General features: G+C 49.2%; 1 protein-coding gene and 11 non-coding genes across 12 annotated transcripts; all 12 read left to right on the top strand.

The window, feature by feature from the left end:
* Nucleotides 1-4,919: 4,919 nt before the first annotated feature.
* On the top strand, nucleotides 4,920-4,991 carry Trnac-gca (transfer RNA cysteine (anticodon GCA)). Its single transcript has one exon. It is a non-coding gene; the product is annotated as a tRNA-Cys (tRNA).
* Nucleotides 4,992-5,062: 71 nt separating this feature from the next.
* Trnac-gca (transfer RNA cysteine (anticodon GCA)) lies at nucleotides 5,063-5,134 on the top strand. The gene has a single exon. It is a non-coding gene; the product is annotated as a tRNA-Cys (tRNA).
* A 3,526-nt stretch (nucleotides 5,135-8,660) lies between these two features.
* Trnac-gca (transfer RNA cysteine (anticodon GCA)) lies at nucleotides 8,661-8,732 on the top strand. Its single transcript has one exon. It is a non-coding gene; the product is annotated as a tRNA-Cys (tRNA).
* A 72-nt stretch (nucleotides 8,733-8,804) lies between these two features.
* Trnac-gca (transfer RNA cysteine (anticodon GCA)) lies at nucleotides 8,805-8,876 on the top strand. Its single transcript has one exon. It is a non-coding gene; the product is annotated as a tRNA-Cys (tRNA).
* Nucleotides 8,877-8,970: 94 nt separating this feature from the next.
* LOC125759032 (uncharacterized) lies at nucleotides 8,971-16,323 on the top strand. Its single transcript, XM_049417134.1, has 2 exons — nucleotides 8,971-9,316; nucleotides 15,280-16,323. The coding sequence occupies exons 1-2, from the start codon at nucleotides 9,002-9,004 to the stop codon at nucleotides 16,321-16,323; spliced, it is 1,359 nt and encodes a 452-aa protein (XP_049273091.1). The 5' UTR covers nucleotides 8,971-9,001.
* Nucleotides 13,949-14,020, top strand: Trnac-gca (transfer RNA cysteine (anticodon GCA)). The gene has a single exon. It is a non-coding gene; the product is annotated as a tRNA-Cys (tRNA).
* Nucleotides 14,093-14,164, top strand: Trnac-gca (transfer RNA cysteine (anticodon GCA)). Its single transcript has one exon. It is a non-coding gene; the product is annotated as a tRNA-Cys (tRNA).
* Trnac-gca (transfer RNA cysteine (anticodon GCA)) lies at nucleotides 14,237-14,308 on the top strand. Its single transcript has one exon. It is a non-coding gene; the product is annotated as a tRNA-Cys (tRNA).
* Trnac-gca (transfer RNA cysteine (anticodon GCA)) lies at nucleotides 14,381-14,452 on the top strand. The gene has a single exon. It is a non-coding gene; the product is annotated as a tRNA-Cys (tRNA).
* Trnac-gca (transfer RNA cysteine (anticodon GCA)) lies at nucleotides 14,525-14,596 on the top strand. The gene has a single exon. It is a non-coding gene; the product is annotated as a tRNA-Cys (tRNA).
* On the top strand, nucleotides 14,669-14,740 carry Trnac-gca (transfer RNA cysteine (anticodon GCA)). Its single transcript has one exon. It is a non-coding gene; the product is annotated as a tRNA-Cys (tRNA).
* Nucleotides 14,813-14,884, top strand: Trnac-gca (transfer RNA cysteine (anticodon GCA)). Its single transcript has one exon. It is a non-coding gene; the product is annotated as a tRNA-Cys (tRNA).
* Nucleotides 16,324-22,144: the final 5,821 nt, after the last annotated feature.

Below are 22,144 nucleotides of genomic sequence, written 5' to 3'. Positions count from 1 at the left end.
GGTTTATTTTATATACCGTGTTTTTGCACGCGGATGTCAAGGCTCGGCCCTACAAGGTAGAAGACTTTCGCGACGCTCTGGCTCAACATTCGGTACTCCCCGAGGTAGTCGCCTTGGGGGCGTACCGCATCAGCCATGTGTGGGCGGTCACCTTCAAGGACGCTGAAACGGTGAAGAAGCTGGTCAGCATCGGTGAACTGCAAGTTAAAAGCAAGCGTTGTATCGTCATCGACCCGGCCAACAGGGACGTCCGAATGAAGGTGCACTGGTTGCTCCAGAGTGTGCCTGACGAGGACGTGCGCCTTGCCTTCACGCCTTTCGGTAAAGTCCCCGACATCGTCAGGGAGCGCTGGAGGGCCGAGGGATTGACCGACAAAGGGTCTACAACGAGGCTTGTGACTCTGAAGCTGCACTCCGGCGTCAAAATCGACGACTTGCCACACCAGTTAAGTGTGTCCGGTGAGCACGCCCTTGTTGTTGTGCCGGGCAGGGCTCCGCTCTGCCTTCGCTGCCGGGGCACGGGCCACATCCGCCGCGAATGCCGCATTCCGCGATGTGGCTTTTGTCGGCGATTCGGTCTCGAAGACGGCCAGTGTGAACGAACGTACGCCAGCGTGACAGGGCCCGGGGGCAGCGACGACACCGCCGACCTGCTCATGGACGCGGCTGACTTGGAAGAGGCGACGCCTCAGGCAAACGCCCGTGAAACACAGCCATCTACATCGTCCTCTGTTCCGGAGGGCGAGCGTGATAAGCGGCAAGTCGACGAAGCCTCCAAGGACCAGCATGAGCCCGTCAAAGGCGTCGACACTGCACCGACTAGACGGGATACGCCCCCATTTGTGCAGCCTCCGGTGGGCGTGATTGAATCCGGCGAGAAGTGTATGGTTTTGTCACACGGCGAAGGGAGCCCGATGGCCGGAAAGCGGCCGCATGAGAGGACTGTCGACAGTGAGTCGCAGCGGGACGATGGTGGAGGCGGCGAGCCACCGACGAAACGCCAGGTGTAAGACGCTCTCCATTTAGACCGCGACCTAACATTCCGGGCGAACCATGGCGGGCGGGCAATCCGCCTTCGTAAGAGATGGTTTTTATGTCGGGTAAAGGGGGGGAGGGGTGGGGTTGGGCCAAAAATGGTGTAGGAAAAAGCTGCAATGTGGATCACTCTGTTTGCTCTGCTCTTCAAACACGACAGCTTTACGGCCACTGCCGGGTTTTGTTTCGCGGTGTCATCCGCGAGAAGAATATCGCAATAAGTTTCACCTCTGGTTTGTTCTTCGCAACGGACACCATTCGGAAGGGCAACCTCCTTTGCAGCCATGGCCCAGCTAACAAAAGCGACTTTGCGCGTAGCAACCCTGAATTTACGATGGTTAAGCGCTAGAAGGCGACAGTGCCAATTATGCCGCTTACTGCTCGAAAGCGATTTGCACTTGGTCGCAGTTTAGGAGACGAAAATAGAAAGCCAGGAGGTTGCCGACCGAATGGTGTCCGTTTTTCGTCCTCATTTCAATGTACATTTTTGTCACGCTGTTGGCAATTCGGGTGGCTGTCGTGTTTTCATACGTAATGACTTTGGTAGTTGCGTACAAACGGTTGAGTCGTACCAATCTGGCCGTCTTTAGTGGTAGATTTTAGTCTTTCGGGTTCGAGTTACCGCGTTGTCTGTGCTTACGCACCGAATGTCGAAAGAGATCGCAAAATTTTTTTTGAAAGGTTTCTAACGTATCTAAACTGTGAAAAAGTGCTATTACTCCTAGGCGATTTCAACTGTGTTTGTGCAGCTGAAGACCGGTCCAAAAAGGCCGTATTCACGATAAGAGCGCTGAGTTATCGGAGATAGTACATGATCGCGGTTTAGATGACGTGGGCTGCGTTTTTTCCAATGGTACTCGCCCGACTTATACCCATTTTCAGCGAGATAGCCATGCAAGACTGGACAGAATCTATGCCCCAGCCGAACTTGTTGTGATGTGCACTGCGTACGATGTGAAACCTATTACTTTCAGCGACCACTGTTTGGTTATGGCCGGCTTTGGCAGAGTGCAGGCGAAACCACATTTAAATTGGAACCTGTGGAAATTTAATGTGAAGCTCTTAGAGATCGATAATTTCGTAAGCGTAGTAACCGACGAACTGGAGAAGCTACACGCTTCGCAGCCAATAAATCTAGCTGCTGAATGGGAGGAGTTTAAACAAAGAGTCCAAATAGCTGCCATAGAAAGAAGTAGCATCCTCAAGCATAGGCGGAACCAAAGTGAACGTGAGCTTCGTGAGCGGCTTGGATATTTCACCTGCATGGAAAACATCCAACCTGGGGATTTTAGGAAGGAAATGAGAGACGTGAAGAGTCAACTGGAGCAAATTGATGCTGAGAAGTACAAGGCCGCGATAATAGGAACAAGAGCGGAAAAATTGTGGGTCGGTGAAAGGCCAACAAAACGCGCGTTGTCTGATGAAAAGAAATATGCGTGCCAGAAAGAAATCCGTCAAATAGCTAGTCGCAACGATGTCACGTCGGATAGGAAGGCCATCATGCGCGTGATAGCCGATCATTTTACTTATCTGCTTGGACAACAAAGGAACACTATGGAAGGGTTTCGGGAGAAATGTTTACCTTTTATGCCGAGGCTAGACGACGAAGTTAAAGCACGTTTGGAGGGTGCAGATTTCTCTACGAGAAATCGAGGACGCAGTCGGGGACTTGACGCTGGGCAAGGCGCCCGGGCCCGATGGCCGAGGGGCCGACTTCTATAAAGCTTTTAAATCTAAGGTAGCTCCTGTGTTGCTTGGGGTTTTCGCTGAAGCTTACGACCGTAAGCGAGTTCCGCTTTCATTCAGAAGGTCGCACGTTGTGCTGATACCCAAGAGTGATGACCCCGAAAAACGTCTCTCCGTGGGCTCTTATCGTCCTATCAGCCTCATCAACGTGGACTACAAAATATTTATGAAAGTATTAGCCAAAAGACTCCAAGGGGTTATTGCAAAGCTGGTAGGGCCACATCAGACTTGCGGTATTAAAGGCCGCAGCATAGCGACAAACATTCACGTCGCACGAAGTGTTCTTGAATGTTGTGACGTTCTAGGCGAGCGCGTGGCAATGATGCAGCTCGACCTGGCGAAAGCTTTTGACCGAGTCTCGCACGAGATTTTATTGGACATTCTCAAACATTCAAATGTTGGCCATGTAATACTAGAAGGCGTCAGAATGGTGTACACGGACTGCACCATGCGTATTATAGTAAACGAGGAACTTACGGAGAGCGTGAATGTCCGCGACTCAGTGAGGCAGGGATGTCCTTTGTCGCCTTTGCTCTTTGCACTTTATCTCGAACCGCTCTGCTTGGCTATTGACCACACGGAAGCTATTACGGGCTTCAGGCTGGAGACAGGACACGTCAAAGTTTTGGCTTACGCAGATGATGTTGCTGTGTTCTGCTCAGACAGGGAGAGCATCAAACAAGCCACTAATATTGTATGCGACTTTTGTGACTGCACCGGTGCCCAAATAAACAGGGATAAGAGTTACGGGTTTTGGCATGGCGACTGGGATGTTACGCCAGAGCATTACTCTCGGTTACGCTGGTCGGCGATTCCAACACGTTACCTAGGCGTGCCACTTGAATCTTATCGTGATCCAGAAGCACACTGGTCTGACCAGGCGCGAAGTGCAAAAGAAAAGTCTACTGCGTGGCAAGGCAGGTAATTGTCTATTTTTTCACGAGCCACTGTGTGCAACATTTTTCTGATCTCCAAAATCTGGTATGTGATGAATGTGCTATGCGCATCACGAGTTAGCATACAAAAACTTCACCGCGTTTTTGCTGTTTTTATTTGGGCGTCCACTTGGGAGCGGACTAGCAGAATGAATTTGTTCCGCCCTGTTAAGAAAGGTGGCCTTGGTCTTGTTCATTTGTTTTTGCGACAGGTTGTGTCGCGATTTATGTATTTACGGTATCAAAATCACCCGTTCCTCCGCACTATCATACAAACGAGGCTACGGCGACTACCCCCAGAACTTATAGTGTCGTCCCGCGAAATGATCAACGGTTCTGTAACCGGGTACCTGCGCGAGGTGGTTCTCTCGTTCAGGTTTCTGAACGCACGATTTTCTTTAGATTATTTATTTAATGTTAAGAAGAAAAAGCTATATAAGGACCTAGTGGAAAACATGCTCCCAGAGCCCTTGTACCGTTTCCCACATTGCGGAGGCGCTGGACAGGATGTGCTCAAACGAGTAAAGAAAATGCCTATACAACCGTCAGTTAAAACATTCTTCTTTCATTTGCACACAAACACACTCGCTGTTAAAACCTGGCTCCAAGATAAAGGCATCTTTATACCCTGGACCACTGACTGCATCTTATGTAAGAAACCAGAAACGATTGAACACGTATTTCTCGACTGTTGGGACCCAATATTTCATTGGGATGTGCTTCAACGCACATTGAAGAAACAACTACCCCTTGACCCTTATGGCATTCGTTTCTTGCCGGTAGACGTACCGGGGGGCTTTCCGTACGATGTTATCATGGTCCTGGGACTTCACGCCTTGTGGAAAACGAGAACGCAATATCAGCATGTTGATAAAGATATACGCCCTGTTCACGAACATTTCATTGAAAGTGTCGTGCGTCTGCGAGATGTGTATCGCTCTCTTGCCGATCCGCCAGCCTGGATCTCCGTACTTGATGTATTGGTATGCATGAAAAGATTGTAATCCCGCGGTAGCCGAAGTCTGGCTGGCAGGTTTTATGCCTTGTAATATAAGATTTCGGCAATAAAGAAAAAAAAAAGAACTGCAGATCGAAAAGTCCCCGGTTCAAACCCGGGTGCCCCCTTGAACTCCTTCTTTTACTTGTTTTTTTTTTTTAGTTATGACGCCCTTGACAACGACGCCGTGATCCTCTCAGGAGCGTGGGGGCATAGCTCAGTGGTAGAGCATTCGACTGCAGATCGAAATGTCCCCGGTTCAAACCCGGGTGCCCCCTTGAACTCCTTCTTTTACTTTTTTTTTGTTATGACGCCCTTGAAAACGACGCCGTGATCCTCTCAGGCGACCGGGGGCACACCTCAATGGTAGAGCATTCGACTGCAGATCGAAAAGTCCCCGGTTCAAACCCGGGTGCCCCCTTGAACTCCATTTACTTATTTTTTTAGTTATGACGCCCTTGACAACGACGCCGTGATCCTCTCAGGAGAGTGGGGCATAGCTCAGTGGTTGATAAGGTCTATTGCAACGGGACCCTCGCGAGCGACAATGAAACCATCGATCGGGCTTTTTTTGCGTATTGTCAGTCACTTTTTGCAGTTCGAAAAGCGAATGTACATGGTTCTAAAGAAGAGTTTCTTAAGCGCATGCCGCGCGACACAGAAAAGCTTTTAGAAGGCAAAATAACGGAAGGCGAAGTGGAACGCGCGATTGGTCATTTGAGCCCCGGAAAGTCACCGGGACCCGATGGCCTAACCGCTGCGTGGTATAAGACGTTTAGAACAGAACTGTCCCCGGGCTTAACTGAGCTGTTCAATGAGGCGTACGAACGGAAAACTCTGCCACCCTCCTTTAGCGAAGAGCATACGATATTAATTCCTAAAACGGACGAAGGGGAAAAACTTAAACTGGTGACATCGTATAGGCCCATATCGCTGACCAATGTTGACTACAAGATTTTTATGAAGGTTCTGGCAGCGCGACTTAAAGGTGTCATTAAAGAAATTGTTGGAGAGCACCAAACGTGTGGAATCAAAGGCAGAACTATTAGCTCAAACATTCACAAGATGCGGTGTGTGCTAGAGTGTTGTGACGAGGAGTTACTTGGCGTTGTGTGCTCCAGATAGACCTGGAGAAAGCTTTTGATTGTGTTGCGCACGATATTTTGTTTGTCATCTTCGATCATATTAATGTTGGTTCCATCATCAAGCAGGGAGTGGCCTTGGCGTACCAGAACTGCACAACACGTTTAATTGTTAATAAGTCTTTGGGGGCCTCCATTCACGTAATGTGTTCTGTGCGTCAAGGCTGCCCCCTCAGTCCACTTTTGTTTTGTATTTACATCGAAGCGATGTGCTTAGCGATAACTGAAAACGAAAAAATACGTGCCTTCAGCTTGGCGGCAGTGGAAGTTAAGCTGCTGGCATATGCAGATGACATTGCGGTGTGTTGTACGAATAAAGAAAGTGTAGAGGAAACGAGAAGTGTTGTGAAACATTTTTGTAGCGTCACAGGGAGCCGCGTAAACTGGGGGAAATCTCTTGGACTTTGGCACGGAAGGTGGCCTTCAAAGCCGGACCATTTTGCGAATGTGCACTGGACGGAAACACCGACAAGGTACCTCGGTGTTCCCCTTGAATGTTATAACGGCAGCGAGGAGTATTGGTCGCGTCAAACAAAAGAGACGAAGGAAAAAGCAGACAGGTGGAAAGGAATGAACCTGTCTGTTTTTGCTAGGGCTACTGTCTGCAACATGTTTTTTATCACTAAACTGTGGTATGTAGTGCAGGTGCTACATTGTTCAAGGATCAACGTGCAAAGACTGCACAGAGTGTTCGCAGTTTTTATATGGGGCTCGGAATGGGAAAGGTGCAGACGGACCAATTTGTTCAGGCGCGTGAAGGACGGGGTCTCGGTTTGGCGCACCTATTTGTGAGACAATTAGTAAATAGATTTTTGTTTTTCCGTGACGTCATGGATCCGTTTTTGCGTACGGTATGCCAGCTCAGGTTAGGCAGTGCCTTACCAGAACTTGTTGTCACTACGGATAGCAGGCCCGTGACGTTGCGTGGCTATCTCAAGGAAGTGGTAGACAGTGTACGTTTTTAAAGACGACAGTCTTTCTTGGGGAACTTAAACGCAAAAATTTTGGTCTGTCTTTCTGTCTTTCTGTTTGTCGGCACGTCCCTCGATTCAGCCACTCGGCCAAAGTTGAACCACTTGCACAAGGGCCAGCCATCGTGAACGGCTCACAAGGTTCATACTTGTCTACATGGTTGATCAAAAAGCAAACATTACGCATATCTGAGGCGCAAGATCACTAGGTAAGTATTAGGTGGTGTGTTCCTTTAATATAAAATACATAGATACGTAATTCTAGAGACCCTAGTTTCTTAAGCTGCGCTGAAAATGCGACTGCGCCGAAACTTGGCTTCCTCCGTGCCGTCTGCGCGAGCTCATTGTTGTGTTTCGGTTTCAGTTCAGTATTGCACTGTACGAGTGCCATGGGGCGCCGCTCTGGCATTCCTGCTTTACCCAGGCGACGTGAATATAAAAGAGTGTGTGGAGAGTACGTGTTGAGTGCGGACGTTTCTTCGGCGCCGCCGCTTCGCGCCAAACCGCGTGTTCGGGCTGGCTGGTGTCCCCGCCGGTCGCGTTGGTCACCGCCGGTCTTGCCTGCTGCTGCGCCGGGACTACCAGCCCACAAAACAGCATTCACGTTTCCCGACGTATTGCCAGATGGCGTTCATATCTCACGCAGCGCCTCTTCTATCGTCTTTACACGACATTTGCAGCGAAGCACGCAGATACGCGGCCAATTTTTGATCTGTTCGTTTTTCGTTGGACTATCTAGCAAGTGTTAGAAGAAAAGAATTGTACAAAGATGTATGTGATATGGTTTCGCCAGTACCATTGTACAGGGCCAGATACAGTGGAAGACCGGGACAAAATGTACTGAAGCGGGTGAGAAACGCCCCGCCACGGTGGTCTAGTGGTTATGGCGCTCGACTGCTGGCCCGAAGGTCGCGGGATCAAATCCCGGCCGCGGCGGCTGCATTTTCGATGGAGGCGAAAATGTTTGAGGCCCGTGTGCTTAGATTTAGGTGCACGTTGAAGAACCCCAGGTTGTCGAAATTTCCGGAGCCCTCCACTACGGCGTCTCTCATAATCATATCGTGGTTTTGGGACGTTAAACCCCAGATATTATTATTAGCGGGTGAGAAACATGCAGGTACCTACAAGGGTGAAAACATTTTTCTTTAAGTTACACACAGGAACACTATCAGTAAAGACTTTCACAGAGGAACGGGGCTTTTTAACGTCATGGGGGTCACACTGCTTGATATGTAAGAAACCAGAAACAATAGACCATGTTTTTTTGCATTGTTGGGAAGAGGTACATTTTTGGGACATTTTGCAGAGGACAATAAAGGAAAATTTTCCACTGGATCCACACGGGATAAGGTATCTCGCAGTAACGAATGATGAAGGGGTCCCATTTGATGTTGTGATGTTGACCGGTCTCCACTGTATATGGCGTGCGCGAATGGCCGGATACCACTTCGACCCGGATGCAAAGCCAGCAGTAATTTATTACAGGCATAGCATGTCTGCATTCATTGAGTGTAGCAAAATACAGGAGATCGAGCCAGAATGGTTGTCAAGGTTTGGACCTCTGGCTACCCTTAAGTATTTTTAAGAAGACAACATCAGTCCAAATGGGACTGATGGCAATGCTTGTTCTTTTTTATTGTATTATGTGAGTGTGCAATGATTGCCCTGTACAATGTCCAAGCCAGGCAATAAATAAAAAAAAAAGTGGTAGAGCGTTCGACTGCAGATCGAAAAGTCCCCGGTTCAAACCCGGGTGCCCCCTTGAATTCCTTCTTTTACTTACTTTTTAGTTACGTCGCTCTTGACAACGACGCCGTGATCCTCTCAGGTGAGTGGGGGCATAGCTCAGTGGTAGAGCATTCGACTGCAGATCGAAAAGTCCCCGGTTCAAACCCGGGTGCCCCCTTGAACTCCTTCTTTTACTTACTTTTTAGTTACGACGCTCTTGACAACGACGCTGTGATGCTCTCAGGAGAGTGGGGGCATAGCTCAGTGGTAGAGCATTCGACTGCAGATCGAAAAGTCCCCGGTTCAAACCCGTGTGCCCCCTTGAACTCCTTCTTTTACTTACTTTTTAGTTACGACGCTCTTGACAACGACGCCGTGATCCTCTCAGGAGAGTGGGGGCATAGCTCAGTCATTCTACTTCCGGGCGCGCCAGCGAACGGACGCAGAATGAACGGCTCCGATGGAGCGGCGATAGCGGCCCATGCCGGCCGCGGAAACAGGATCACCGTCGAAGACGATAAGAACTACGAGATTGTACTGCCTACATTGCCTACCGGTCGAATTGTTCAGAACATGTTGTTCTTGCACGGTGACGTGCGTGAGAGGCCCTACAGGGTCGAAGACTTTCGAGACGCCCTAGTCACTGCTGGTGTGCTCCCTGACGTGGTGGCGTTGGGGGCGTACCAGATTAACCATGTCTGGGCGGTGACCCTCAACACCGGAGAAGCCACGAAGAAACTGGCTGCGTTGAAGGAGCTGAAGGTGAAAGGGCGCCGGTGTGTCATATTCTACCCTGAAGACCAGCAGGTGAAACTTCGCCTGCATTGGCTGCTCTACGGCGTGCAGGATGAAGACATCCGGACAGCTTTCGCTGCGTTCGGAAACGTCACCGAGGTGACGCGTGAGCGTTGGCGCGTCCAGGGCATGCGTGAAAAGGGCTCAACTACCAGGAGCGTGCTCCTCAAGTTGAAGCCCGGTCTCAAGGTGGACGACCTGCCACACCAGGTTAGAGTCGCCGGTGAATTGGCCCTCGTGGTGGTGCCCGGGAGGGCCATGCGATGTCTGCGTTGCCACGGCACGGGTCACGTTCGCCGAGACTGTAAGGTGCCGCGGTGCTCGAAGTGCAGGCGCTATGGACACGCGGACGCCGACTGCGTCCGTACCTACGCGTCGGCGACCGGGATTCCAAGAGCGGACGACAACGACGAACTAATGGACGTCGCCGAGGCTGAGGAGGCAGCGAGGGGAACCGAGGAGGCAGGAAAGCGGGCGGGGTCACAGGACACGACGGCGACTTCCGGCAGTGACGCCCCGAAAGTGGACTGTCCTGGGGTCCAACCAAGTGTTGGTGGCTCGTGTCGGCCAACGGGCAACGAGCCGTCATTACAGGTCCTGCCTGCAGCGTCGTCGGGAGGCCACACCGGCAAAGGTGTCGTTCCAGCACAGCAACGGTCGACGGTAGACTTGGCTGGGTCAACCGAGACGACTGGGAAAGCTACGGACAGTCAACCAGCTGCCAAGGTCGGCGACTTTAAGACCTCGAAGGAGCCACAGCCGGAGAAGTGTGGCGTCCACACGCCTACCAATGCCGCCGCCGCGTCGAAGCGTCCCCACCCCGAGACCAGCAGCGACGGAACCCAACCGCCGACGCCCGGCGTAGAGGAACCCCCGGCAAAGTCATCCCAAGTACGGCGGTCGTCTCTGCGACCGCGCCCGAACGTGTCTTCCGAGAAGCGTGGCAGCAACGCGGAGCCCGTAGGGCAAGTCCAAGTACCGGCGCCGGATGGCAGCGCCGGCGATGGCATCGTCTAGCCACGTGCTAGACGCGAGAGGTAGGCACCATGCTGTTGGTCTCTTTTCCTTTCGTTAAAATGGCGCCTGTCTGCCCGTTAAAAGTCGCGACGATAAATGTTAGAGGACTGGCAGGGAAAAGAAAACAAAGTCAGCTTTACCGACTTGTAACGGAACGAGAGATAGACGTGCTGGCAGTTCAGGAAACGAAAGTCGATGGAGAAGAAGAGACCGGCAGCATGGTGCAACGTTTCGCGTCTAGATTTTTTGTCGTAGTCAGTCATGCAGTGGGCACATCGGCCGGATGCTTACTTTTTGTTAAGAAGTTGCCGGGGCTTCAGGTGAACGCCCATTATTCGTGTGCGTCGGGCCGGTGTGTCTTTCTCGACTGCTCGATTTACAACACCGCGTGGCGTATTGTTTGCGTATACGCGCCCAATAAGATGGAAGAGAGGGCCTTGTTTTTTCAAGGCATAGAAGAACGGCTGTGTTCAGGAAGGCAGCTGATCATGCTTGGTGATTTCAACTGTGTCCTCAGTGCGCACGATAAGACGAGCACGCGTGCATTTAGGGATAGGAGCACTGAAACCCTGACGCGGATTATTGAAAACTGGGACCTGGAGGATGTCGCAGATACTTTCCAAAGTAAGAGTGCCGTAAAGTACACTCGATTCGAAGGTACAAGCCACGCAAGACTCGACCGTATTTACGTTTCTGTCGACATCCTTCCGGAATGTACCAGTTACGAAGTAGTACCGGTGTCTTTTTCTGATCACTGTTTAGTTCAGTGCTCTATAGCATGTTCAAAGCGAAGTAATTCCTTCTCGTGGGATTTATGGAAACTCAATAATAAGCTTCTCGAAGACGAACATTTTAATTTCACAGTTAGGGAGGAAATTTGCAAACTAGACCCCTGCAAAAACCTGCACATTTGGCAACAGTGGGAACTGTGTAAAGAAACTTTAAAAATAAAAGCAATTGATAGGGCTACGCGTATTCGATATGACAAGAAAAGAAAAGAGGCTGAGTTAAAAGCGCTTCTGGATAAGCTACTCAAGCAGGAATGCCGAGCCCCCGGTAAATGGATCGAGGACATTAGAAAAATAAAACAAAAGATTGAGCAGCTAGATGAACAACGTTATCGGGGAGCGCTTGTGAGGGCAAGGGCAGAGGACACCGCTGCTGGCGAAGCGCCATCGAAACGCGCGCTAGCCATGGAAAAAGCGCGAGCCGAAAGGAACCAAATACACGAAATAGAATGGGCTGGCTCCTTATCAACCGATACAGACGGCATCACAACTGCTTTTACTGAGCATTATCGGGCGCTGTTCGCATTGCGTAATGTAGACATTGAGAACTTTAAAAATGAATTTCTTCCTGGTTTACCCCGTCTGGACGACGAAAGAAAAGATATTTTGGAACGGGCAATAACTGTAACCGAAGTTGAAAAAGCAATAGATAAACTAAACGCTGGAAAATCACCTGGCCCGGACGGATTTACCGCTGCTTTTTACAAAACGTTTAAGTATGAAATTAGTCCTATCTTATCTGTTATATTCAACGAAGCCTTCAGTTTAAAAACATTGCCTCCTTCATACCGGTCGTCTCACACAGTACTCATTCCTAAAACCGAGGATGTACATAAACTTAGATCAGTTGCAGCGTACCGACCGATAGCACTGACCAACGTAGAGTACAAAATTTTCATGAAGGTAATAGCTCAAAGATTACAGACCGTGATGAAGGACATCGTCGGGCCCCATCAAACTTGTGGGATCAAAGGGCGCTCTATTGTTGTCAATATCCACAAGGCGCGCAGCATACTCGAATGCTGTGATTATTCAAATGAGCGGGTTGCCATCCTACAGATTGATCTAGAAAAGGCTTTTGATTGTGTTGATCATAGGATTTTGTGTGCTGTTTTAGATCACGCAAATTTGGGTTCTGTTATCAGCGAGGGAGTGGCCCTGGCGTATCGAAACTGCACGACAAGGTTAATTGTCAATAAGAGTCTGGGGGCCCCCATTACCGTGCAACGTTCGGTCCGTCAGGGTTGCCCCCCTCAGCCCCCTGTTATTTTGTTTGTATATTGAAACTTTATGCCTGAAAATAATCAATGACAATAGAATCAGTGGTTTTCAGTTACAGGCAGTGGAAGTGAAGCTGCTTGCATATGCAGATGATGTAGCTATTTTTGCAAAGGATCAACTTAGTATCAAACAGGCTGTTGAAACGGTGCGTGACTTCAGCAAAATTACAGGGAGTGGTGTGAACTGGTCGAAGTGCCTAGGGCTCTGGCATGGGCTGTGGCCAACGAAGCCAGACTTTTTTGCTAATGTGCCTTGGGCGATGATCCCGGGCAAGTACCTGGGCGTCCCGCTCGACGGTTATCGCGACAGCAATCAGTATTGGACGCAGCAGGCCAAAGACACACGGGAGAAAGCGGAGAAATGGAAAGGAGCTTCGTTATCGATTTTTACCAGAGCCACCGTTTGCAACCTGTTTTTTATCAGCAAGCTCTGGTACGTAATGCAGGTGCTGCATTGTTCCCGGACTAATGTACAGAAGTTCCATAGGATATTTGCCATATTTGTCTGGGCTTGTGAGTGGAAACGGTGCAGCCGTACCAACTTGTTTCGTCGGGTAAAAGACGGCGGACTGGGACTCGGCCACTTCTTTTTACGGCAGCTTGTCAACCGGTTTTTGTTTTTTAGAGACGTCACCGATCCTTTCCTGCGCACGCTATGTGAATTGAGATTGGGTAGACTTCTGCCTGAGTATGTTGTGTCAACCGAAGATTGCGTAAGAGGGATCGGTGGCTTTTATAGGGAGATAGTGTCTAGTGTAAGATTCCTTACTGTACGATTTTCGAGAGAGTACTTGGCCACTGTGAGACGGAAGGAACTTTACTTTGCACCATGTGATGTTGTTTTCCCAGTGCCGTTGTACAGGTCACTCTACAGTGGAGGCCCTGGTAGCAATGTCTTAAAGAGGGTTAAAAGAATGCATGTGCAGCCGGGAACTAAAACCTTTTTCTTCAAACTACATACTGGTACATTGCCAGTTAAAGCCTTTTTAGAGAAAAAGGGATGCTTTATGCCATGGGGCACACACTGTTTAATTTGTAAGCAGCCAGAAACTATAGATCATGTTTTTTTACATTGTTGGGAAGGGGTTTATTTTTGGGATGTTTTGCAAAGAACTATCAAGAAAGAATTGCCACTGAATCCGTACGGCATTCGGTACTTGAATGTAATTTCCGAAGATGGGCTACCATTTGACACAATCATGCTTATGGGCCTCCACTCTTTGTGGCGATCGAGAATGGCAGGCTACCATTTCGATAAAGATGCGCGGCCTGCACGAGCCTACTTCAGAGAAAACATTCATTGGTTTCTCGAGATACAAAAAGCTGTACCCGAACCACCCGACTGGCTCTCGAGAGTAGAGCCGCTGGTGACCTTGCGAGAATTTTAACCTGATGATACCAGCAACATGCTGGTTGATAACCATTAACACATGTATAGTGCACATTGAGTGTTTCTACAACCAGTGTTTCTGTGTTCTGTCTGTACCAAAGCCAGGTAATAAAGGAAAAAAAAAGGGGGCATAGTTCAGTGGTAGAGCATTCGACTGCAGATCGAAAAGTCCCCGGTTCAAACCCGGGTGCCCCCTTGAACTCCTTCTTTTACTTACTTTTTAGTTACGACGCTCTTGACAACGACGCCGTGATCCTCTCAGGAGAGTGGGGGCATAGCTCAGTGGTAGAGCATTCGACTGCAGATCGAAAAGTCCCCGGTTCAAACCCGTGTGCCCCCTTGAACTCCTTCTTTTACTTACTTTTTAGTTACGACGCTCTTGACAACGACGCCGTGATCCTCTCAGGAGAGTGGGGGCATAGCTCAGTGGTAGAGCATTCGACTGCAGATCGAAAAGTCCCCGGTTCAAACCCGGGTGCCCCCTTGAACTCCTTCTTTTACTTACTTTTTAGTTACGACGCTCTTGACAACGACGCCGCGATCCTCTCAGGAGAGTGGGGGCATAGCTCAGTGGTAGAGCATTCGACTGCAGATCGAAAAGTCCCCGGTTCAAACCCGGGTGCCCCCTTGAACTCCTTCTTTTACTTACTTTTTAGTTACGACGCTCTTGACAACGACGCCGTGATCCTCTCAGGAGAGTGGGGGCATAGCTCAGTGGTAGAGCATTCGACTGCAGATCGAAAAGTCCCCGGTTCAAACCCGTGTGCCCCCTTGAACTCCTTCTTTTACTTACTTTTTAGTTACGACGCTCTTGACAACGACGCCGTGATCCTCTCAGGAGAGTGGGGGCATAGCTCAGTGGTAGAGCATTCGACTGCAGATCGAAAAGTCCCCGGTTCAAACCCGGGTGCCCCCTTGAACTCCTTCTTTTACTTACTTTTTAGTTACGACGCTCTTGACAACGACGCCGCGATCCTCTCAGGAGAGTGGGGGCATAGCTCAGTGGTAGAGCATTCGACTGCAGATCGAAAAGTCCCCGGTTCAAACCCGGGTGCCCCCTTGAACTCCTTCTTTTACTTACTTTTTAGTTACGACGCTCTTGACAACGACGCCGTGATCCTCTCAGGAGAGTGGGGGCATAGCTACGGCTCCGATGGAGCGGCGATAGCGGCCCATGCCGGCCCCGGAAACAGGATCACCGTCGAAGACGATAAGAACTACGAGATTGTACTGCCTGCTTTGCCTACCGGTCGAATTGTTCAGAACACGTTGTTCTTGCACGGAGACGTGCGTGAGAGGCCCTACAGGGTCGAAGACTTTCGAGACGCCCTGGTCACTGCTGGTGTGCTCCCCGACGTGGTGGCGTTGGGGGCGTACCAGATTAACCATGTCTGGGCGGTGACCCTCAACACCGGAGAAGCCACGAAGAAACTCGCCGCCATGAAGGAGCTGAAGGTGAAAGGGCGTCGGTGTGTCATTTTCGACCCCGAAGACCAGCAGGTGAAACTTCGCCTGCATTGGCTGCTCTACGGCGTGCAGGATGAAGACATCCGGACAGCTTTCGCGGCGTTCGGAAACGTCACCGAGGTGACGCGTGAGCGTTGGCGCGTCCAGGGCATGCGGGAAAAGGGCTCAACTACCAGGAGCGTGCTCCTCAAGTTGAAGCCCGGTCTCAAGGTGGACGACCTGCCTCACCAGGTCAGAGTTGCCGGTGAATTGGCCGTCGTGGTGGTGCCCGGGAGGGCCATGCAATGTCTGCGTTGCCACGGCACGGGTCACGTTCGCCGAGACTGCAAGGTGCCGCGGTGCTCGAAGTGCAGGCGCTACGGACATGCGGACGCGGACTGCGTCCGTACCTACGCGTCGGCGACCGGACTGCCGAGGGCGGACGAACACGACGAGATCATGGACGTCGCCGAGGCTGAGGAGGCGGCGAGTGGTACCGACGAGTCAGGAAAGCGGACGGGACCACTGGACACGGCTGCGCCTTGCGGCGGTAACGCCCCGCAAGGGGATGTCCCGGAACAAGAAGCGGCAGAGGACTCGACTGGCTCGAAGGGCAACCAGCCGACAAAACAGGTGCTGCCTGCGTCTTCTGGAGCCGACACCCGCACGGTTCCCGTACCGACGCACCAAGGAGCGCCCGGTGATTTTGCAGGGTCGAGCGACACGACGGAGAAGGGGACGGAAAGCTCGCCAGCAACCAAATGCGGCGAGCAGAAAAACCAGAACGAGCCGAAGGCAGAGAAGGGCGGCGTCCAGACTCCTACCAATGCCGCCGCGGCGTCAAAGCGCCCGCACCCCCAGACCTGCAATGTCGGGACTCAAGGGACAACGCCGGGCGTCGAGGAACCACCGGCAAAGACGGCTCAAGTACGGCGGTCATCACTCCGACCACGCCCCAACGTGTCTTCCGACAGGCGAGGTGGCAACGCCGAGCCAGACGCGCCAGTTCAAGTACCGCCGCCGGACGGCACCGCCGGCGATGGCAACGTCTAGCCACGCGCTAGACGTGAGAGGTAAGCACAGTGCTGCTGGTTTCTTTTCCCTTCGTTAAAATGGCTCCTGCATATCCGTTAAAAGTCGCCACCATAAACGTGAGAGGTCTGGCAGGGAAAAGGAAGCAAAGCCAGCTTTACCGGCTTTTAACGGAACGCGACATAGACGTGCGGGCGGTGCAGGAAACGAAAGTTGATGGCGAAGAAGAGACCGGCAGCATGGTGCAACGTTTCACGTCTAGGTTTTTTGTTGTAGTCAGCCACGCATTGGGCACGTCGGCTGGTTGCGTACTTTTTGTCAAAGGTTGCCAGCGCTCCAAGTGCACGGTCATTTTTCGTGTGCGACGGGCCGGTGTGTGGTCGTCGACGTTTCTTTAAATAATGACGAGTGGCGTATTGTGTGTGTGTACGCGCCCAACAAGGTAGAAGAAAGGGCCCTGTTTTTTCACGGCCTTGAGCAACGACTCTGTGCAGAGAGGCAGACAATATTGTTGGGCGACTTTAACTGCACTGTAAAAAATAGTTGTAAATTTACAGATAAAATACATGAAATTTCTGTACCGCGACAGAAACTTTCTGTAAATGTACCATGAAGGAAATCTGTTAAAGAGAGAAACCGAAATTTCCTGTTATTCGTGACCTTCAGCAAAACAAACGACTCAAAATTGAACCTCCACAGTTTTAAATACTTCAAAGATTACAAATGTTCATGAAATAACATTTCATGTTTTTCTGGTTTCTCCCACAATGCTATTTTGATTGATTAATATTGAGAGCCTTTTCTGCGGTTCTACGTTCATGCCTCGCGGGCCCCTGCATTTACAAGATGGCTACCGCTCACGTCGAAGCGCGGCTACGCATGGCTGCATTGTAAAGCGCGGCTACGGCACCCTCCTGCTCCTGCTTTTTGTGCGTCTGTCATTGAAAGGTGGGTGGTTTGCTTCTCACTAGACTTCCTTACGACAAGAACTCGTTGATATGCCTGCCCGCTTTCGAAATTCGCTCTCGCGTAGTTTCTAATTCAGCTTTGCGTCGGCAGCGCGTGCGACCACAACGTTGTGCGAGAGCCGGAATTCCTTCCATGCTCTGGTAGAAACACTGAAGAGGCCTTGTAAGTCGGTGCTTGAGGGAACGCCTGCGGTTGTACCACATTTATTTCTTTGCTGTTAGCGGCAGCGTACGTCAAGGTATGCTAATTTGTACTTGGACGGTTGCAGAGCGCATACTACAGCGTTCGCAGCGCACTTCATGTGCGTTCTCTGCGGGCAGCCATTAACGAGGTTTCGCTGTACAGAATAATGAGAGGTATTTGTTAACCTTACCCGCTTTTTTTCTTTATTACATCAAACCTGTGTATTCTGTATCTCTGCACCTATTTGTTTCTTGATGCTTGGCCCGATTTTCTCTAAAAACTAATGAAGTGTGTATAACTCAACTCAGCTAACCGAGCGACGTTACAGAGCATATAATTCTTTCTTTTTTTTAATGAAAGTGCAAACGTTTCCTTTTTTGTGTGTTTATCTACGTGTAATAGGTAGCTTTCTCCTGCATAGTGAACATGGCCCTGAGCTATGATGTTGTGGCTTGGTGTACGGCGTTTAGTGTTTTGTAGTGGTCATTGCATGATAAGTTCTGCCTGGTTGTATAATGCTGTGTATCTTGAACATTGCTGGCGGGAATGTGCGAACGCATAGCTTCTTGGCGTAGTATCATTGGATGACCTTCCTTACGAAGCTTTAAGTTCCTGGCGAAAGATAGATAACCTAGGTAAACCTAGTTTACCGAATGGACGTGTGGGGCACATCCACTCGGTAAACTGATACCTCGATTGACTAGCCAATGGGGCCCGGGCTTGACGTTTACACGCGCTACCTCGCGTCATCGCATTCCGCCTGCGTTGCGGTGGAGCACGTCTTCTCCTCGGTAGGAGAAACTCGGCGCGTTTCGGATTGGCGTGTTCCCTGCTGAAGCCCATGTTAGATACGCGGTTGTTATCCGTGGTTTACACACAACGGCGTGAAGCCGTGAACACGCCTGGAAAGTGGGCTCAAGTGCGCTCGTAGTACAGGCGGTGAATCGTGGCACATGTCACATGTGATCTCTCAGTGAGCACCAACGCCGACGCCGCTGTTCTAGCCGTGCGTGAAGGCTTATTGTGGACATCGATTGTGACCACCTTTAAAGAATCCCGGTTTCCGGAGAGGCGGACTTTGTTTTTAGTGGCGTATTTAAGGGCGAATGAATCTTTCGTTGGCTCTCGCCCATTTTGTTCACCAGTGCTTGGCGGCAGTAGTTATTACACTTCCATCGTCGAACAAAAGTACCGACACAAATTTTGAATGACGCAACCAAGTGTGTTCGAGATGTGTGTACGAGATGTATTCGTCGCTGAACGGAAATTTTTTTAGCTCTTTGAGGCGCACGTTCAGTCGCGCGTGAGGTTTAGGGCGTCTGAAAAAAAAAAAAAAAGACATGCGCACGTTTTGGTCGACAGCTTTAGAATTCTATACCTCCGCCCTATCGACATGTAGGCCACAAAAAGAGCAGCTTGGCAGGTAACAGCGGCTCCCGAACTGATCAGACGACTGGCGTATGACGGAATGGTCTGTGTGTTTTGCCAGCCATGCTACCGCGACAGATGGGCTTTGTATATTTGACGGTGCTGTTTCCTGCCAAATGACGCCATGCGAAACAAACTGTAATTACGCTAATATTACCACTGAAAAAATAACATCTACTCCTTTAAGCGCATCACTCCTTGAATGAAGCGAATTGCTCACTAGAAATGTTCTGCGATTTGTAAACGTTCACAATATTCTATAGATTTTGAACATATATATTGTGTTGCTCTTTTGCGGGGAAGCAAATTTCATGCTATGTATAGTTTACGGCACGTAATAGGCAGGAATTGGCGTACCAGGGTAGGGGTTCAACCCCCCCCCCCCTTAATTGCTAGATTTTGCATGTCTAAATATGCACGCACGAACATACATAAAGAGCGGTTGAACCCCTCCCCCGAAAAGAATTTCTGGCTACGGCCCTGCAGGCAGGTGCAACTCGTCTTCTGGCCCAATGGCATAGCCCAACTCGAACGAGTTTTTCAGCAAAAATAAAAACCAATTGACCCTCTCCTTTTCATAAAACGGAGGACATTTTGCTCCATCTCAGGTGGCAAGTTTTCCCAGATTGATACAGATCATTGGACAAATTTCCCCACCACGTGCCCTTTATAAATGGATTCCTGGTAACGAAAAAGTGTGACGGAAATCGCAACTTGGTGGCTCGCTAGCCCAAATAATGAAATAGTCGACGCGAAGCAACCGTCATTGCGCATGCATTGTTGATTCCTTGCGTAAACACTTTCTGCAATGGAGGTTCACTGAGCGCGTCCACGTGCTCTGGTGTTATTCGTCTGCGTACTTAGCCTCACGTCCGTGCAAATGCGCATGCCTTTAAAGGCTTTTTGAAAGCATTAGGAATATGTTTCAATTAGGTATAGCATTTAATGTTAAAGATTCATTCTCTCTGAATTGGCAAAAATGTTTGTTACAGTCAGGCATTAGCCTCCTTTCCTTTCTCTTTAGAGCTTTAAAGAAGTGCTTACCGTTATAACAGACTTTTCTATTTCTTTCGGTAATTGCAATTTTTTTATTTATTTCAGCGATGTATGTCTGCAGTCTCTGTGGTACCACCGAGACGTCTGTGCCACGTTTCATGAAGTATGCCGCACTGCACAAAAACATGAATGCATTCTGCATGAAGTGCCCATTGGAACAGCACAGAAAAGTGTTCCGAGAGTTCCTTCTCTGAGCTAGTGCTACGAGATACCGAGGACGAAAATAGGACTGTAAAGAAAACGAATAGTCCAAAAGGATTTATATGGTTTTGTGTCATGAAAGCCCAAATTACCTGCACTAAGACACAACAAAATGGATTAAACTAAGTTGGCACTGATGCTATAGCGCCCTAAGGTGGTGCTGCGTCTCTAGCTACCAGAAGCTAAGAGAATTATTTGACAGTGGCCTGCTCCTCAAATTGTTCGCTGTTTTAATTTACTTTCTATTATTGAGAGCATTTATTTATTTTTATTTTATATCACATCTACAATGTATGTAGTTCGATAAAAAAATATTGTCTAACTTTTTAATTGTCTTCGTACGCTTGTTCGAACTCCAGGGTACATGAGTTTTAATGGCTACTTATCGCATAATTAACTTCATAACCTTTATTATTGCAGGCAAGTACAAGTGAAGATCACGTCGGAGACCTGCCGTGCTCCCCTTTCATCATTGCCAAAGGTATTGTTATGGATACTTGCAATATATTGCTGAATATTTCTAAACAGGAAATATTTTGTTCCAGGAAAGAGCTTTCTGACTGCCGGGGTATTTACCATCTGTATTGATACCCATGCTGTTATCGAATCCACCACACGGTGCCAGGCATTCAAGTTGATGTTCTTTACACACTTCGCCTTTACTATTGAATACCGCAAGGAGGTCAGCCTAACCCTGGTGTTCACACAAAGGTAAAACTTAATGTGATTTTTTCTGACTTCTCTGAACAATATTCATGCAACTAACTTAGATAAAGCCACATTAGATAGTACAAAAGTAGGCAAGTACTGGGGAATTTCCAATATTTGATACTACACTCCCACTTGGCTAAGTCAGTGAGGGTTCTGATGGAGGGTATGACTAAATGGAAATGTTCAGCTTAAGTGTAAAACTGTCTGCGGGAATCCTGAGCGGTCATGAAAGATTTTAAGTAAAAACGTTAGCATATGGAGCGGTTGACGTGTGAAGTATTTTTAATCACTGTTTAATGAGGCTTTCTAAGGGTCACCAAGTAACATGAAAAGTTTCATTATTTAAATAAGAGATAGCCCTTTTTTATGCAGTTCTGCTGCCGGAGCAAGGTGTGTGTCCGGGCTAGTTGGTATACCATAATTGTGAGCACAACGCAGAAAGAGAAAGAGACATAATAAACAAAGGACCGACGTGCAATCAAGCGAGAATTACCTGTAAGCAAAATGGGCACAGACTGCATCAGCGACACGTCTATAAGTTTATTTGGCATCTATAGCTACACACGACTTTTTCATATCTCTTATTGTTTGCAATGGAGAACATGTGCACGCATGCGCTTTAGGATGAGTATGTTCTTTCCCTGATTGTCTGGGGCAATGCCATCAAATCCGTGGTGAAAAATTGTGCCCGTGGTGAACCATCATCCACTTTGTCCGCTTCTATCGCGCTACAATGGTTTCAGTGTAATTTTTAGCAGATCGAAATTGTGAAACCCATAGTGGCTACTATGCAATCATGCGTGTGCACTTAAAAAATCGGATAGTTCGGCGGTGTTCTCCGGTCCCAGCAAGCACATGCATTGTTTAATAACACCTTCGTTTTGTTTAATAGCATGGTAGCATTGTTTTGACTTTGGGCTATGCGCGCACAATGTCGCAAAGCTCATACATGGTGGAAGCTGTTGAAGGTGAGGACCTTCAGCGGCACTCCTCAAGTTCACATAAAACTCGCTTGTTACATTCCGATAGACAAACGATCAGCTGCCGGCCAATTTTTCGGCGACAGAATCATCACGTGGGCGTGGTGGTGTTGCTCGCGGAGGTACGTATTAAGGGATGGGTTGAGAAAACGTTTCGGCTTAATACACGGGGTCTTGGGCCGCGGACTCAGTGAACGATGAACCTAATGACAGGAATCATGGCTTTTACTCCTACGCAGAATAGGTACTGGATTTGCGCATTCATCAAAAAAAAAATACATTGATATAATATTCATTTGTTTATTTTTTTCTGG

Source organism: Rhipicephalus sanguineus, chromosome 1, assembly GCF_013339695.2.
Source record: "Rhipicephalus sanguineus isolate Rsan-2018 chromosome 1, BIME_Rsan_1.4, whole genome shotgun sequence".
Lineage (NCBI taxonomy): Eukaryota > Metazoa > Arthropoda > Arachnida > Ixodida > Ixodidae > Rhipicephalus > Rhipicephalus sanguineus.
This window is presented reverse-complemented; position numbering and strand designations above follow the sequence as displayed.

What these genes read in the sequence shown, in the direction of transcription:
- LOC125759032 (XM_049417134.1), top strand. Translation starts at nt 9,002, where the DNA reads ATGAACGGCTCCGATGGAGCGGCGATAGCGGCCCATGCCGGCCGCGGA. An exon ending in CTGCGTTGAAGGAGCTGAAG is followed by an intron (nt 9,317 to 15,279) that starts GTGAAAGGGCGC and finishes AAGGAGCTGAAG; the next exon opens with GTGAAAGGGCGTCGGTGTGT.